The 16,944-nt window shown below is 36.3% G+C and overlaps 1 protein-coding gene across 1 annotated transcript in view; it reads right to left on the bottom strand.

The window, feature by feature from the left end:
- The window catches only part of nol10 (nucleolar protein 10), an 81,728-nt gene that overhangs the window by 49,883 nt on the left and 14,901 nt on the right, over positions 1-16,944 (bottom strand). The window contains exons 2-7 of the mRNA XM_051924920.1: positions 16,281-16,326; positions 15,343-15,441; positions 15,031-15,108; positions 6,920-6,957; positions 5,263-5,399; positions 3,329-3,394 (exon numbers count right to left, since the gene is read on the bottom strand). Of these exons, the coding sequence (XP_051780880.1) occupies positions 3,329-3,394; positions 5,263-5,399; positions 6,920-6,957; positions 15,031-15,108; positions 15,343-15,441; positions 16,281-16,326 (464 nt within the window). The remainder of the gene's footprint in view (positions 1-3,328; positions 3,395-5,262; positions 5,400-6,919; positions 6,958-15,030; positions 15,109-15,342; positions 15,442-16,280; positions 16,327-16,944) is intronic.

Below are 16,944 nucleotides of genomic sequence, written 5' to 3'. Positions count from 1 at the left end.
ACGAACCTTTCCACGCTCAAATCGCGATATATAAAACCTAATCTTGGCGTAAAGCCACGCACATTTCCACGGTAACTCATTCCTTGGCGTACACAATTTATCCGCCCGGTTTTGCAAACTGGTGGCACCCAGTGTCAAAGCAGTGCTACTGTTCCTGTGTGATCATCCTTTCTTTCTTAAATCCACATTCCTGGCGCGGCTTTATAAATACACTGAAATTAACTGCATATTGTTTATTAGTGTAATGCATCTGATTGTAATTAACCTGTAGCAATATAATGGTCCAGGGAATAGCCATAGTATTCCAAATACCATAACTGCTTTAGCGTTGTAACTCTCACTGCATCTTCTTTCAGCTGATCCCGTTAAGGGTTGCCACGGCAGATCATCTTTTTCCACATTACTCTCACTGCACCACTCGGAGTATTTATATCACTGTATCTGAGTGGGAAATCACAGCAGCAGCTGATTGGAAAGAGAATTATCGGTACACAGCATGAAGCAGACGCTGCCTGAGCCACAGCAAACGCTTTAGTCCCTGTACGGACTTCGCGGTTTAGAAACAGTTTCATCCCAAGAACTCTAAAGGCACTAAATCAGTCCATCAAGTGCTCCTTGTAGAAATGTTTGTACTTATAAGTACAATTACCCCACTGTAAACTTGCACTACAGTTATAATATTGCACAACCTGCGCCACTTTATAAAGCGCGTATTTACATGTGATGACGGTATTCATTTCTAAGACGAAATGCAGCAAAACATGTTGATTATATTATACAGATAAAACTTTAACTTCATTGAAATAATCTGTATTGTTAATAATTAAACATGTGAGGACACGGTGCCGCAGCGCTAGCTAGTTCAGTAATTGTTCCTGCCTTGCGCTGTATTCTTGCTGGTGCTGACGCGACACTGGAAAGATAGACGGATATAATAATTAAATACGTACTACTAAGATATTTCAATGTTCCTTAAAAGTTTTGAAGAATCGAAGTTCTAAGCTTACAGATGGCTACACGTCTATTATATAGCTTATTGTGTGGCGATTGAGTTTTTGGAGAAAGAAAAGTAAGGACAGGAATTGGAGGTTAGTACGTTTGAAAGAGACAGTACTGCTGTGATAAATTATTTCATTGAAGGTTGCGCATGGCGCAGCAAGCCTCTTGCGTGAGACATGAACAAGCACTGCGCCACCGTGTTCCCATGTTTAATAACATGCTTTCATTCCTATCATCATGAAAAAGATATCACGTATACATCTCGGTATTTTAATTATTCAGAGAGCTGTAATATCACGAATGTAATGGATTATGTGTCCTGTCGGAGAAAGATAAAGCCCGTTTAAAAAGCAGGTAGTGATTCATACACATAGAGCACATAGAAGATCAAATACAGAACAAAGCATTTAACATGCCACTTTAGTTACAATGGGATTTGAGAAACTAGTAAATTAAATGATTTTAAGATGAAGTTTATGATGTTCTACTTTAATGGCAAAATAAACTACGTGATTAAAGTGGAAATTTCGAGATTAAAGTTGACATTTCGTGCTTTTTTCCCCACTGTATGCCTTTTTTTTGTCTGTACCCTAATAAGCTTTCATATGACACTTAGACGGTGGGCTACGACTCGCTTTTTCACGGCGACTTTGATATGTGATTTCTTTTTTATTTCGGGCACTGTGCGACTTTGTGAAGTTGAGCCTTCGAGTTTCTCCAACACTCTGTCACTCGATCAGCTTCCTTTTGTTGATTATACCACTGTTTAAACCAACAAATAGTACGTTTTTCCTTTGCCTCCACTTGGTATTCGCTGAAATTCTTATATTTTCTCCCGTGCTTTTCCCATTGTCTTTTCACAGAAGGCTATTTATATTGATTTGCATATTCAAAGAGGCGTAATTCTGGGAGGAGTTGGGGCGGGACAGAAGGCGCGTGCACGTGCGTTACTTTTCACGCAAATCGGGATTTATGTAGTGGAAGAACGTGAAAGTATGCGTGCGCACAGATTCCTGCATCTGGATTTTTCTGTGTGTACGCACAATCCCGCTTTTGTGCTTACGCCATGTTATAGTGTGAGTTCTACGCACGGCGTTATACATGAGGCCCCAGGTGATTTGATTGTGGTTGTAGAAGACACTTTGTTATAATACTGCTCTATAATATATGATGTGTGTTTCACTGTTTGTAGATCTGATAAATGAGATGGCTATGATAAATAGTTTACATTGAAATCATGCTCCTTAAATCATTCATTGACCACTCATGCCCTTTTAGTTACATCATTCTTATCATGAATGATTCCACTACAATTAGGATATAAATCTTCATGTAATTCATGTGATCACTTAAAAATGCTTTAAATTTATTGACATTTACCATCATCTCTGAGGAATCAATTAAATAAATTGTGCCAAGAAAAAGAACATCCAACACTTATACCCTAACAGAAGTACAAGAAGTGTGGAAAATAAGATTCAAAGCTGTTCTGTGGGCTTATTATGCTGAAAATTACATTTGCACTTGACTGTCTATTGAGACCACAAAAGGTGTTTTTCTTACTTACTTGCAAAAGTGCATCTTTAACTGTAATGAGGGTTGTATGCAATGAAACCTGATCATAGTATTCTCTCTGTGAAGTTGCCAGTGGACAGTTTTGTTATTTTAAATTGACACTTGCAGTTAAATGATTCAGAGCTACTGGTATATTTGTGCATGCAAGAAAATCACCCAGACCTGACCAGAAGATGCTCACTTTTCCTTGCATCTCATATTACTTCAGATTACTGCAAAGACACAGCAATCAGTTTGTGGCTTTAGCTACAGTTACTAGATGCCCTTCTCTCGGACTTCCATGCCAACTTTAAGTTGGCTCCTTAAGAAACATCAGTAAGTTGAGCAGCCTTCATTACTAAAGCTACCAGCCAAATGTACTTAAATATTCAACCTTCTCTCGCAATCACTAAGGACATCTTATTTGATTGTTTACAAGAAACTACTTTTAGACTCACTCATTTATCTTGCAGCAAGAAAACACACTGCCAGTATAATCAAGTCATGGTAAATGAACAATGCTTTACAAGTGCAATATGTGCACCACTAAGTCTAAAAAAATTCATGCTTAAGATGTACAATGCTAACTCTGTCATTCTCTAGAAGAAAAGCATAACACTAGAGTAGACTTATACTGCTACAGCAGTGCACAAGCTACAAGATAACACTGACAAAGTTACATTTTTAAGTTCAAGTAAACAAAGGCTTATAGGAGACATTGCAGAAGGGTTAAAAAGTACAAAGTAAACAATTAAGTATGACACCAGGTACTTACACAGAATCTGTTTGTAAAGAATTCAAAAATCTCCCTTGTTCCAAATTGAGCCTGAACACTTCTGAACTGCAAAAACAATAATAATAATAATAAACTATAGCTCATATCTCACTTTTTATTCTATTGGTCACCATAGCACAACACCACCAACATTAGCGAGCATAAAAATATCAGAATACAATTCCTTTACAAACATTCATATGATGTGAATGATTACATAATGTCCAAATGTAAAATTACCTTAAAAGTGTTTTGGCTGTATCTAGCTCATTTCACATGACAATCTGAAAACATATAGCTCCCCCTAGAGTTAAACTTGACAAAATTCATATTGATTACAATGTCTTAAAGGCTTGCATTAAACATGAGAAAAATATTAATTTACCAGCCATTTTTCTGGTGACAAACATTACCACTGTCACAATTGATCACCAAACACCAAGAATTAAGTTTAGGAATATGACACAAACTCAATGGCTTTTAGTAGCACACATGTCATGACAATCTTACAGTGGAAAGATAATGTATGTGAACCTAGATTTTTGCAATAATTGGTCATAAAATATTATATGATCTTCATCAAAGTCACATGTGCAGATAAACATGATATTCTTAAGCTAAAAACAATTTAAATCTTTCATGTCTTTTTGAACATACCAATCAAAATCGACAGTGTTCTGTGAAAAAAGTAAGTGAATTGTTGAATTTAATAACTGGTTGAACCTCTTTTGGAAGTAGTAGTAACCTCTAACAAATGCTTTTGGTAGCTTCAAATCAAACCTGCAAAATACTTTGGGGAAATTTCGGACCATTCCTCCAAAGAAAACTGTTTCAACACAGCCTTATTTTGAGAATGTATGGTGTGAATCCTGACATTAGTCTGTAAGACCCCATGATTAAGGGAAAAATTAATTTCTGTGTTTATGATAGCCAGCTATCCAAGCCCAAGGCAGCAAAGCAGTCTTAATATTTTCTTGTTGGGAATATTTTTACATGCTGGTATACGTTGCCCTTTTTATGCAATATGTACTACTGCATATACTTCTTGGACATATTAACCTTAGTTTCATCACTCCACAGACATTTTCCCAGTAGTTTTGGGAGTGTCAAAGCAGTCATTAGCAAACTTCAGGCATGCATGATTTTTAAAAAGCAGCTATTCCTTGGTATCCTGCCATAGACACCAAAGAGATATTAACCTATTCCAATGATTCCAACAAACATTTTTCTTTTTTTTAAACTCGTTTAGTAAGTCTGCATTGTGTTTTTTGAGCCGTTTTGGCTGGGAAAGTGGGCCACAGTACTAAATTGTCTCCAGTTTTACACAATTTGTCAAACTGTGGACTGATGAATATCTAAACTCTGAATTCAAAGTTTTTTCTAAAGAATGACTCTAATTTTGTTTAAATGACTGGACTCTACGTTTGCTGACTCTAGTTTGCTTTTGTTGAAGTCATTTGCCTAGAGATACACAACTAGACTGTAAATGTTTGAATGATGTATTCAATATGTCCAAGAAAAACAGTAATTTGCGTATTATCAGTTAAATCAGTTGTATGTTCATTATTTTAACTTAGACAAAGATCAGTCCATATTTTAAGACAAACTTGTACATAAATGTGAATATTTCCAAAGGATTTACATAATTTTCTTGCTATTGCATATGTGATGTATATGCTAGTCTGGATTATTTTTTAAATTCAAATGCTACTGAATTAAAAGAACACAAAAAGTGGCACATGGAAGAATAAAAACACTCAACTACATCATGATTACAGGGGTGGCCTCAAACAAACAGTATATGATAATGTGGTTTCTAGAACACTGCTAGCTATTCAACATATAAGCAACTTAAACATTTTATTTATAAAATTCCATACATAAAGAATAAAATGTTTAGTAATATGATCTGACAGTATTCATTTTCCCCTTACCTTGCACCAACAAAGTATAAATCACATGATGGGTAGTGATATGAAAAATCTCTACCAAACTTTGGAATACGTGTCTTGTAGTAAAAACCATGTTGCGAATGAAATTCAACATAACGATCACAGTGCAAGAAGACAAGCTGTTGAAAATGACCATGGGACATGTTAACTTAACTTCTTAAGATATAAAGAAAAGTGAACACAACTGAAGGCTATGTGAAATGTTAATAAATAATAAGAGTTAGTAAACTGTACAAAATAACAAATTCAATGACAAAAGACACCTCAAAGTAGAACAATAACTTAACATTTTAAAACAAAAAATTGTGCTAAAAAAAAAAAAAAAAAAAAAAAAAAAAAAGGCATATATTGCAACAAAAAAAAAAAAAAAATCAAGTGTTTCAAAAGGCATGACTTAAGACCATCCTTAAATGTATTTTGGCCATTAGAAGTACCAAGGCTGTAATAGATAAAAGAAATGACGGGTAATAGAACAGCTACTTTAAAAATGATATACAGTAGATTAGTTTAGCGAATAGTTGTATTTTTTTTTTTACCAAAAACAAACAAAAAAAACTATATAAACAAAAAATAATTTAGAAAATACACAATTAATTAATTTACATAATATTGTAATGACCAGCGTAATAAGCAAATACAACTCAAGAGGTACTGGAGTTTTCTACATTTTACCTGAAGTCTTTGTTCTGTAACAAACGGTGCCCTGTCTTATACTCCGTTATCTGGGTTACAGAGCACATCTCCGAAACAATAAAAAAAAGCTTTCCCTACCAATAATTACCTCCTGCTACTCACGTTCCGTCTTTTTCAATACCACAAACACTCCTGGTTATTGTCTCCTGACTCCATACTCAAAACTTCCTTCCACTGCACCTTCCTTTTTCTCCTAACTTCTCCTGTCACTCATTTCCTAAGAGGCGAATCCACCCATCACAAAACAAAAGCCCTTCTCCCAGTCCTAACACTTACACAGCATTCTACACTTTCTGCTTCTGCAGAGCACATCACAATATTCACAACATATTAAGAAAACATAATAACAGAATTTAAAAAGAAAATTACAAAGCAGAAGAACATTACCGTTGAGTGGTTTCCATTTTTGACACATTTATCAATTTTATCAGCATGAAGCTTTATACCGTTCATTGTTACTCTTCCTACTCCATAAATTTAAGCAATACCTGAAGTGCAATACCTGAAGTGCATTTGCCGTTTCGTAAATGTTTAACAATTTCAATTTTTTTTGATAGTTCCAACACCACACAAGTATATGTTTATCGGCCATAACAATATTTGGTAGTTTAAGTATAACAAAAGAGAAAAGCTACGAAACGGTATTAAAGCTGAAGGTATGTAACTGACACTGTGATTTCAAAATGCAGCATGATGCATAGTGCTGGAGAAAAACACAAAGTGCTAGCAAAAGGGAGAGTTGTTCCATTAGTTGGAAAAATTTGGACCTGAACACTTTAAAGGCATAAACAAAGACAATCTTGTGTTGATCAATAAGTTAATGATTTAACATCAGTTATGTTCTAAATTAAATATATGGAAACTAAATAAAGGAAAAACCATTGTATAACTAACTGAGGAATCAAATCAAAGAGTAATCCAAAACAGTAATTAACAGAATACTTACCTTAGAGTAATCATCTGATAATATTTCAAAAGCAACAACTGTAAAGGAAAAATGTTTTAGCAATAATCAGCTTCAATGATGTTAATAAAAAAACAATACAAGCTTGCATCTGTCCAAATATATCTTCATGCAATGATTAAATGTTTCAGCTTTTTTTATTTAATACCTGTCCCAAACAGCTCAGGCTTGCATCTATGTCATGCTGTACAGAAGAGGGCAATGCCACTTTTACCAACAATGTGCATACAATATTTATAGCATACCACATAATTTTAATGTAGTAAGGAGGACTTAATTTAATATTACTCCATTAAGAAACAGCTATGCCAGAGTACTGTTCATAAACAACAGCTCAGCACTTAGCACTGTTGCACTATTAGGCCAGGTTTATACTGGAGGCGACATGACGCATGCATGCTCCTGCAGACGCTCCTGCTACGCAAGCATTTTACTGTTTATACTTGTGCTCGTACTTTAAGTAAATCTGGAAGAATCCACCAGGTGGCAGTGCAAGATATTATCATGACGAGAACAGGTTCGGCTTCGCTGTGTTGTGAATTGCCTGGAACACCCATTAAATTCCGATGACACCTTATCGCAATATCTCGGAAAAGGATGTTTAATGATTAAATCCATCAATCCTGAGATAGGGGCATCAGCTCATCGCAAGCAGAATACAAGCACACACACACTAGCGTCATTTTAGTGTCACCAAATCTGCATATCTTTGTTAGGAAACCGCACCACACCGTGGAAACCCAGCAGGAAAACATGTAAACTCCAGGCAGGGAATACCAGCGACGTGACTCCCTGTGAGACAGCAGTGCTACCGCTCCGCTGCCGTATCACCCCCATTTGTGTAATTATTAACAGTATTCATTATTTAAATGAAATTAACAATTTATCTGTAAAACATAACATACATACTTTAATGCATTTCATCATGAAAGTGATAACAAGTATAAATCTAAGGATTCTAAATGTGCAGAGAGTTAGAATATCATACAATTAATGTGTTCTGTGTGGTGATCTATTGCTGTTTGTTGCTGCTGTCAGGTCAAGAGGAAGCCCCAGAAAAAAAAGATGGCACAAAAGATGGTATGTGAGACTTTTAAAATGTATAGTGTTATTACGATCGGGAATATGCAACACTTGAATATAAAAGCACCACGAATGCATCTGTATGTCGGCATTTTGCTTCACCACATCAAAACATTCATCAAACATCGAAGCACGCGCATCTATCCTGTAGCGTCCGCATAGAAGCTTTCTGTCACATTTAGATAGTTAACACAGACTATAAAGTCATATTCCAACTTTTATCACACTGCGCCCCCAACTTTTTGCTGGTACTGCAACTTGTGCATGTGTCACGTTAATTTCTGGGCGTCGAATGAAAACTGGGAACGTGGCAGCCATGATGCGTGTGTGTACGTGTTCTGAGCATAAAGTATAAATGAGCCCTAAGAGTCATTTACCAAGCTCCTAGACTTTAGAGTTCTGATTAATCTCTGCAAATGTATTTTGTACTTCTTAAATGGCAAATACAGCAAGTGCAGACTGGCAGCATTATTTACTGTTCTTCGTGTTCGCCTAAAGATTTTCAGTGTTTTCACCGAAAAACTTAATTCTATTTGTTAAACACAAACAAACCTCAGCATGTGTGGCTTGTCATCTGAGTCTGCCTTCATTTTAGTCTGTTTTGTTTTTGATTGCCCTGTTTGTGTCTTTTTTTATTTACAATGTCGTTTCTTTGCTGGTCTATGATCATCAATCTCTTTTAAACATAAGATCGACAGTTGATGAACATTTTAATTAGAATCCTGCAGGCCAGAGTATACCTGCCCTCCACCTTTTTGCTGGGTATACCAGTGTATCTGTGCAGTAAGCCCTGCCTACTGCCCTGAAGAAAGCATCACAGAAGATGAGGAAAGCATGGGGGCATACTCGTGAGGCTTAAAACTAACCTGATGTCTTCTCCCATGATTGATCCTAGCTAAGGTTCAGGTTGTGGTCATTTCATCTCTTGACATGCTCTGGAATCTATTTATTTTACTGCACTTTGGTCAACTTCTATTGTTTTTAAATGTGCTCTTTAAATAAAATTGACTTGACTGGACTACCTTCACCTCAAGTTAACATATCTCAACTACTGTCAAGAAACAACACCAATGCAATGTATCCCTCAAATTTCTGAAAATGCCCAGAATCTTCCATCTATGCATATCAACTTCAACCGGTAAATTTGTGAGTCTGCTCTCACTGGCTGCATTACAGCCTGGCACAGTACTTTCTCAGCTCAGAAAAGCAGAGAAGTACATAGGGTGGTAAATCTGACACAGAATACTAGTGGTTCCCACCTCTCTCAAGTTCAGTTCATATAATTAAGTAAACTTCTTCATATCTGTTAATTGTAAACAGTAAGTGAGTTTTCCAGTCATAAAGGTAGTAACAACAGTTAATTTCGGTACATCATGTGCAAGACAACAAGTATTAGTGAATGTTAAATAGTACACTTAAAGAGGGGACATTTAATGAGTTATTGTATTGATATTTGCATTTGGTAAGAAAGAAAGGGAATGTCGAGGAGACAGTTTCTTAGTGAAAACAGGTATAAGGAAAAGTCTAGTCAGAGACAAAAACACATTCATCAGGCAGCTTAAAGAAAGTGAGTAGCAATGGGACAGAGGTGGATAGTAGTAGCTGTGTGAGTATACATGTGCTTGATGCTGGCTTCGATGAGGCTGGTTCCCAAGAGCTTTGATATGCCAGCATATCCAGCACCTTGAGCTCAGGGTAAAAAACTTGAGGAGGAGGTTGCTAGCTAGTATTGTAAGAAACAGGCAGATCTTGCCCAGGTGTAGAGGTAGTATATTAGACTCACAATGCAGACAATATTTTAAATATACATATTTTAACAGGATCTTAATATCATGGGGGTCTTTAATTACTTAATTAACTGTGGTTGCCTTATAAATAGTTGAGCAATGGAATAGCAATGACTATTTTTTTTTTAAATGTTTGCTAAAAGCAACAACGAGGGGGCATTTCGTAATAGTCAGGAAGGGATTCAGGGGATGGATGCGAATGAATTAGAAAAATCTAGTAATCTTAATATGTTTAACAGTGTTTTGATAGAGTGCATATTTAAAAAGTAAAAATGTTGAATTTAATTGTAATAGGGCAAATTTAAAGCAGATGCTACAAACCCTAAATGTGATAAAATTAAAGCTAGGAATTTTAGTGTACACACAGCTGAGGAAATGTGGGGTAGTTAAACCTGTGTTTTACATATAGTGCAGGACAAATTTATGCCAAAATTTAGAAGCAGGAAATTGAAAACTCCAGTACTAACCATAGGACTGATATTTTAGTAGTAAAGGAATGGTCAAGGAGAAGGTGAAGAAATCTCAAAGGTGAATTTAAATATGCAGAGTTAAATAGCGACTGCTGTGAACTAACATTTTTCTGAGTTTTACACAAGCGAAGAAGACAATAACCTCCCAATTGTAACAAGAACTACCAAAGAGAGTGATCTGGAAATTGGTGAGGGAGAAGCGTTGTTTAGATGAAATAAGCTAAGATCTAACAAATCGCAAGGGACAGATAATATTAATCGTAGAGTCCTTAAAAAGATTAGTAAGTACACACAGTATATAAACCCCTTAAAACAGGGGTGGGCAAAGTCAGTCCTAGAGGGCCGCAGTGGCTGCAGGTTTTTGTTCCAACCACTGCGGCCCTTCAGGAATGACTTTGCCCACCCCTGCCTTAAAATATATACCTTTTAAATCACTGCACACCAGTGAAATTCCTAAACACTGGAAATTAGCTAATATTAACCCATTATATAAAAATGGGGTAATTTGGCTGATTCAAGTAACTAACATTAATCACTGGTAAATTAATGGAGGTAAATATTAAGGAGAATGTCAAGCATCACATGTCAAGACAAAGTATATTAGCAAACATTTAACATGGTTTCAGATGAAGAAGACTGTTTCAGTAGTATACAGTAATCCCTCGCTATATCGCGCTTCGCCTTCTGCGGCTTCACTCCATCGCGGATTTTATATGTAAGCATATTTAAATATATATCGCGGGTTTTTCGCTGCTTCGCGGGTTTCTGCAGACAATGGGTCTTTTAATTTCTGGTACATGCTTCCTCAGTTGGTTTGCCCAGTTGATTTCATACAAGGGACGCTATTGGCAGATGGCTGAGAAGCTACCCAACTTACTTTTCTTTCTCTCTCTCTCTTGCGCTGACTATCTGTGATCCTGACGTAGGGGGTGTGAGCAGGGGGGCTGTTCGCACACCTAGACGATACGGACGCTCGTCTAAAAATGCTGAAAGATTATCTTCACGTTGCTACCTTCTGTGTGCAGCTTTTAAGTATGCTGCACGGTGCTTCGCATACTTAAAAGCTCAAAGGGCACGTATTGATTTTTTTATCTGTCTCTCTCTCTCTCTGCTCCTGACGGAGGGGGTGTGAGCTGCCGCCTTCAACAGCTTTGTGCCGCGGTGCTTCGCATACTTAAAAGCAAACAGCCCTATTGAGTTGTTTGCTCCTTTGGAGAGGAAGATATGTTTGCATTCTTTTAATTGTGAGACTGAACTGTCATCTCTGTCTTGTCATGGAGCACAGTTTAAACTTTTGAAAAAGAGACAAATGTTTGTTTGCAGTGTTTGAATAACGTTCCTGTCTCTCTACAACCTCCTGTGTTTCTGCGCAAATCTGTGACCCAAGCATGACAATATAAAAACAACCATATAAACATATGGTTTCTACTTCGCGGATTTTCTTATTTCGCGGGTGGCTCTGGAACGCAACCCCCGCGATGGAGGAGGGATTACTGTACTGGAATTTTATGAGGAATTAACAAAAGCATATGATCAGAGAGGTTGCTTACGACATTATTTACCTTGATTTTCAGAAGACTTTTAATAAATTACAAAATAGCTGCAATCTTGAGTAATTTCACAGGGTGAGCATAGTGGATCTAAGGATACGTTATGTCTACAACATCTGTGTATGACTCTGATGAACCTAAACTGGGATGTACTAGATATTCCCATATTCAGCTGATAGCATTGTGATCATTACCACTAAATGAGCTCTCTCTTTACCTTATCGGAAGAGCAGTTCATCCAAGAATGGAAAAGGTGAAGATCCAGAGTGTGGATAAAAGTAAGGTGGAATGGATTCAAAACTGGCTAACCTCCTTGTAACGAGGAATGTTCAATCGCTTTTTCAGCTGAAAGAACTGTCACATTTAATAGCAAGTTAAAGCAAGTTCAGGTACTGTGGCATTTTTGTTACTGTGATGAACCGGCATAAACCTCCTATTTCAGATGCTAATTATGGCTGGACGTGCTTTCATCTAATATGATCAAGCACAGTGGAAAAAGCAGGAAAGGGTCTGGAGACTTATGTGGGTGAGAAATATAAGATGTGAGCACATCATGATTACAGCCGATACATTAGATCTAGACTTTGAAATGCTGTCTGAATTAGTCTACGATACTGCCTAGAAGAGGGATGCAATATCCTGTTGATGTTTATTTTTAAAATCGGCAACTGAAATGATTCACTCTTATATCAATAATCTAATGGTGAATCATTCTGCACAAACTTCTAATAGCATGTTCTTTGGACAAAATAATCTGGACCTGCTGTTTTCAAATGTACATCTAGGCAGGTCTGACCATCTTAATTCCATCTACAAGCTTGTTATTGACAGCAGTAGCTCTCCACTATTCAATCCAGAAGTTACTGTGTGTGTTTGGGGGTTTGTTGTTTGCTTTATATCATTTTTTTTTTCCTCTCACAAAGTTCTGCAGAGTTCTGTACAGAATTGTGGTAGAAGGAATTTAATGGACAATAAGTCAATATAAGGTATTACTTGTAGGAAGTAAAAATGTTAGAATTTAAAATACAATGGGAGGTTTGAAACATGAAAGTAGTCCTTATGAAAAGAACTTGTAAGTCACAATGGACTTACTATCTACACCCAGACACTGTAAGGAAGCAATCAAAAATGCTACTAAGATCTTAGGGTACATAGTACAATGTGTAGAGTATAAGTGTATATGTGAATTTCCCCTTGGGATTAATAAAGTATCTATCTAAGTCAAGGGGCTAGGTTATACTTAAAGCACAGTTGTAAACTTTTCAAGGTTAAATTTTACATTTAATGTTAAAAAGTTTTTCTTCACACAAATAACCATAGCCACATGGAATAAATTACAAAGTAGTGTGGTGGTGGAGAGTAGGACTTTAGAGGCCTTCAAATCTCAACTTAGTATTATTTTGGAGAATCAAGGTGAATAGACCTGGCAAGCTTTTTAGGCTAAATTGCCTATTTTGATCAAATTTGCTGTGATTTTCTAATACACTGCAATAGAAAAGCAAAAAGCATCACTAGAGACCTTAGCCATCCTGCAGTCACTTTCCTTCTCCTCTCTCCTGGTAAACAGTACAAGACCACTAGCATCGGCAAATTAAATACAGGGACAATTTTTATCTGCAAGTCAGAAAGCTACTCACACTTATAACTGCATGATTGTTTCTTGTATATAGCCTCACCTCTTCAGTTTCTCTGCTACTGTTATTTCTCTGTTATTTGACACTGAATTGTTCAGGTCCTCATGTAAAACACAAATTAGATAAAGGGTACTTATGGTATAGCGGGCCTCACGGCTCTAAACAAATGGCTAGTTTTTAAATAAATAAATCACTGCTCTTGCGGCTTAAGGAGGGGCGTGGTAGAGTGCCGGAGCAGTTCCCCGGTGTGATATGGGAGTGGGCGTTTCCACACTGAAGTGCACAGGAGCGGGATCAACCATGTCCGTAACTGAGGCTGGGAGCTGCTAATCGCCACACCTGTGCCACGTCCCCATTATAAGTAGTAGGAGCGCGAGTCCGGAGGGGTGAAATAAAGGTATAGAAGAAAAGAGAGAGCGGAGGTTAGAGGAAGAAGGCAGGAGGCGCTGAGAGCCAGTGGGGTAGTGAGCGAGAGAGTAGGCTTGCTGCAGAGAAGCAGGCAGCGGAGAGTAGAGCCTCAGAAGGTGTGTGTCTGGCTGACACTCAAGGAGGCAGTTTTAAGAGGTCGCTCCAGCTGAGCGATTTCAAGGAACTGGAGTGACCAAGAAGGTTGACAGCTCGTTGCGGAAGGCGGCGGAAGTCAGGGAGGCTTGGGAGGCTGAGCCCCAGCGTTAGCACCCTGGCTGCTGGGATAACTGTCTCAGACCAGTGAGACAGCTGTACATAGCCAGGGGACATCAACCGGACCAGAAGTCGGCAGCAAGTACAGTGATTCCCCTGTTGCAAGGCCTGTAAGGGAAAAGCAGGAGAGCCGACAACTAAAAGAAGAAGGCACTGGGCTTTTAAAAAAATGACAGCTTCCAGCTTGCTGTTTTTAACCTCGTTTTAAGGGATTTATTTATTTTGGATTTTTAACCTCCACTTTTATCACCCTGTTTTTATGGATTATTTATTTATTAATCTTTGAGCACTGCACTATGGATACTGTTTTGGTTTGTGTTTAATAAAAGCACTTGTACACTTTTTACACAGTCTCCTTGCTCCCTGCGTAATTAGTCCTCATTGCACAGCTCATCAAGTTACATTACCAACGGTGTTGGGATTTCGAGTGGCTCCCAGAAGACAGGTGGGAGCATGGAGCCAAACCCGCATCGTCACAGTATTTCACAATGGCTAATGCAGCATTTAATGTATAGCGTTGTATTCACTCTGTTGTTGGTACTATACTACTGTAATTAGTCTCTGGGATACATGCAGATTAAGAATTTCATTGCACTATATAAATGTAAAAATGAATTGAACTTAAAATTATCGTGTATCTGAAACAATTACATCAGTGTTGCATTCATACTGTTTTGCTATTTAAGGTATATATACTTGCTGTGAAATGTCTTTTGAGAAGTAAATTTGTTTTAATCAAGTTCTAGTTATAAGTAAACAATATGTAAGCTGGAATAATTTACTTAATAAAATTACAACTTTCAAAACCAAAGTACTCCAAACTGAATTCCATAGGCCTACATTGTTACAAAAATGACAAAACTACATTGAAATAACAATATAGCTTACCTTCTGAATCAAGACATCGTTCAAACTTCAAAGATAACTGGCATGTATCATAACAACGAACTCGAGGTTTATATGTACCTAACAAAAACAAAAAAAAAAGCAAGCATATTTTACTTCTTTATAGCAATGAGTGATACAAATACAATAGCATCTTAAAGTATAATTGTACAGTTGAAAATACAACACTTACGGAAAACTTATTTTTAATATACTGATGAACACAGTGTTTTATTAACACCAATATATTCCCGATTTCGAGGTAACATTTAATTACTATTCTCAAAAACTGTAGATTACTTCAACACTACTCACCAGCTGCCAAGATATATTGTCCATCCCTTGATACTTTTATGCATGTGCTGACAGTGGGCATGCTAAAATCTTGGATAAGCTCGATTCTCCTTTGAATACCTACAAAATGGTAAAATGTAACTCATGTGTGAGAGCAATATATTTACAAGTATTTTTTTATCTCAACAGTTCAAAATGTAATCAAAAAAGTAATTTATAAACAGCAATACTATCTGTTTAAATCTATAATATTGCCATTACACAATAAAAGTCCAAAGGTGAAAATAAAAATTAGATAGATCAAAATATTAAAATGTATAGAAATAACAAATTCCACATAACATAAAAAATATGACAATTGCAGAAATCCTTCAGTACAGTAGCAGTGAACTAGCAAAGCAAGTAATTGGATATTTTATGAGAAGTAAAACTCATGTGTTAACTTGAGAAATTGTCTTTGAAAAATCACTTGCCAGTCCAATCCTTCCGTCAAAACAACAGACTGTAAAAAAACACTCCTTACATTTTTAGCAAATGTGAAATGCCCTGTAAAAAATTCTTTAACTCAAAATTACTGGAAATACTGGTCCCTGTTAAGCAGAGAAACATAACAAACTAAAATTAAAAGGTTCTTGTTTGGATCCACTGTGACTTAAAAAAAGACAAGAAAATACTAAACAATGCATAAACCTGAAATGATGCTAGTTTAAAACAAACAATTGCAAAATGTCTAAATTAAAACCGATTACATATATCTAAACATTCCAGAAACCTATAGTAATGTTTCATGCTGTTCAGCCTTGAGTATCATGAAGCCATCCTTAAAAAAATAATTTACCATGAAATTACAGATTTAATGCAAGAAAAACTTATTAATTACAAATTACTGATGTTACTATGCAACAACTACAGTAAGTACAAGGAATTAAAAATATTTTATATTTTCAAAAACATCTTACCAACATCTTTCTTTAGTAATGCTCTTTTCTTTCTGTCTGAAAGCCACTGAAAGTAAAACAAAAATAATTGTACTAATTTTAGTTGCAATGCATAGAGAAAGTTACTGATAAAAATTAAGAAATTGATATAATTAAACTTACAACCTAAAGTTTGCTTGAATGAAATTATTTGATATCCAATTTTGTAAAGCATGGAACATACTGTATCTTTTTATTTAACTTAAAATTAACCCCTCAAACTATTTTATATTATAAGCCAAATAAAAATAATACTTCAACTTGAAAAAGACCACATAGTGCATTGGGCATAGAAAAGATTACTCACAATAATAACTTACCGTTCCTGTAATTTGTGCATCATGTTTTTTAAAAAGGTAATCTACAGTGCAATAAGACCATTACAATACCGTCTACAGCAGGACTCTGAACACCTTGTTTAATGTATGATGTGACTAGACTTCTTAGATTTCACTAAACATTCCATGGATCAGGTTAAGACATCTTAGCCTCAACAAAAGAAGAATTTCCCAGAATTCTCCACTTCAGATCTTCAAAAACATCTAAAAATAATTTGTAATACACCAAGCATGAATATAAGCAAGTGTTCTAATACTCTCTTTTGACAAATATGTTACAATAGACAGTTATTTAAATAATAATATTA

The sequence above is a fragment of the Erpetoichthys calabaricus genome, chromosome 3 (assembly GCF_900747795.2).
Source record: "Erpetoichthys calabaricus chromosome 3, fErpCal1.3, whole genome shotgun sequence".
Taxonomy (NCBI): domain Eukaryota; kingdom Metazoa; phylum Chordata; class Cladistia; order Polypteriformes; family Polypteridae; genus Erpetoichthys; species Erpetoichthys calabaricus.
This window is presented reverse-complemented; position numbering and strand designations above follow the sequence as displayed.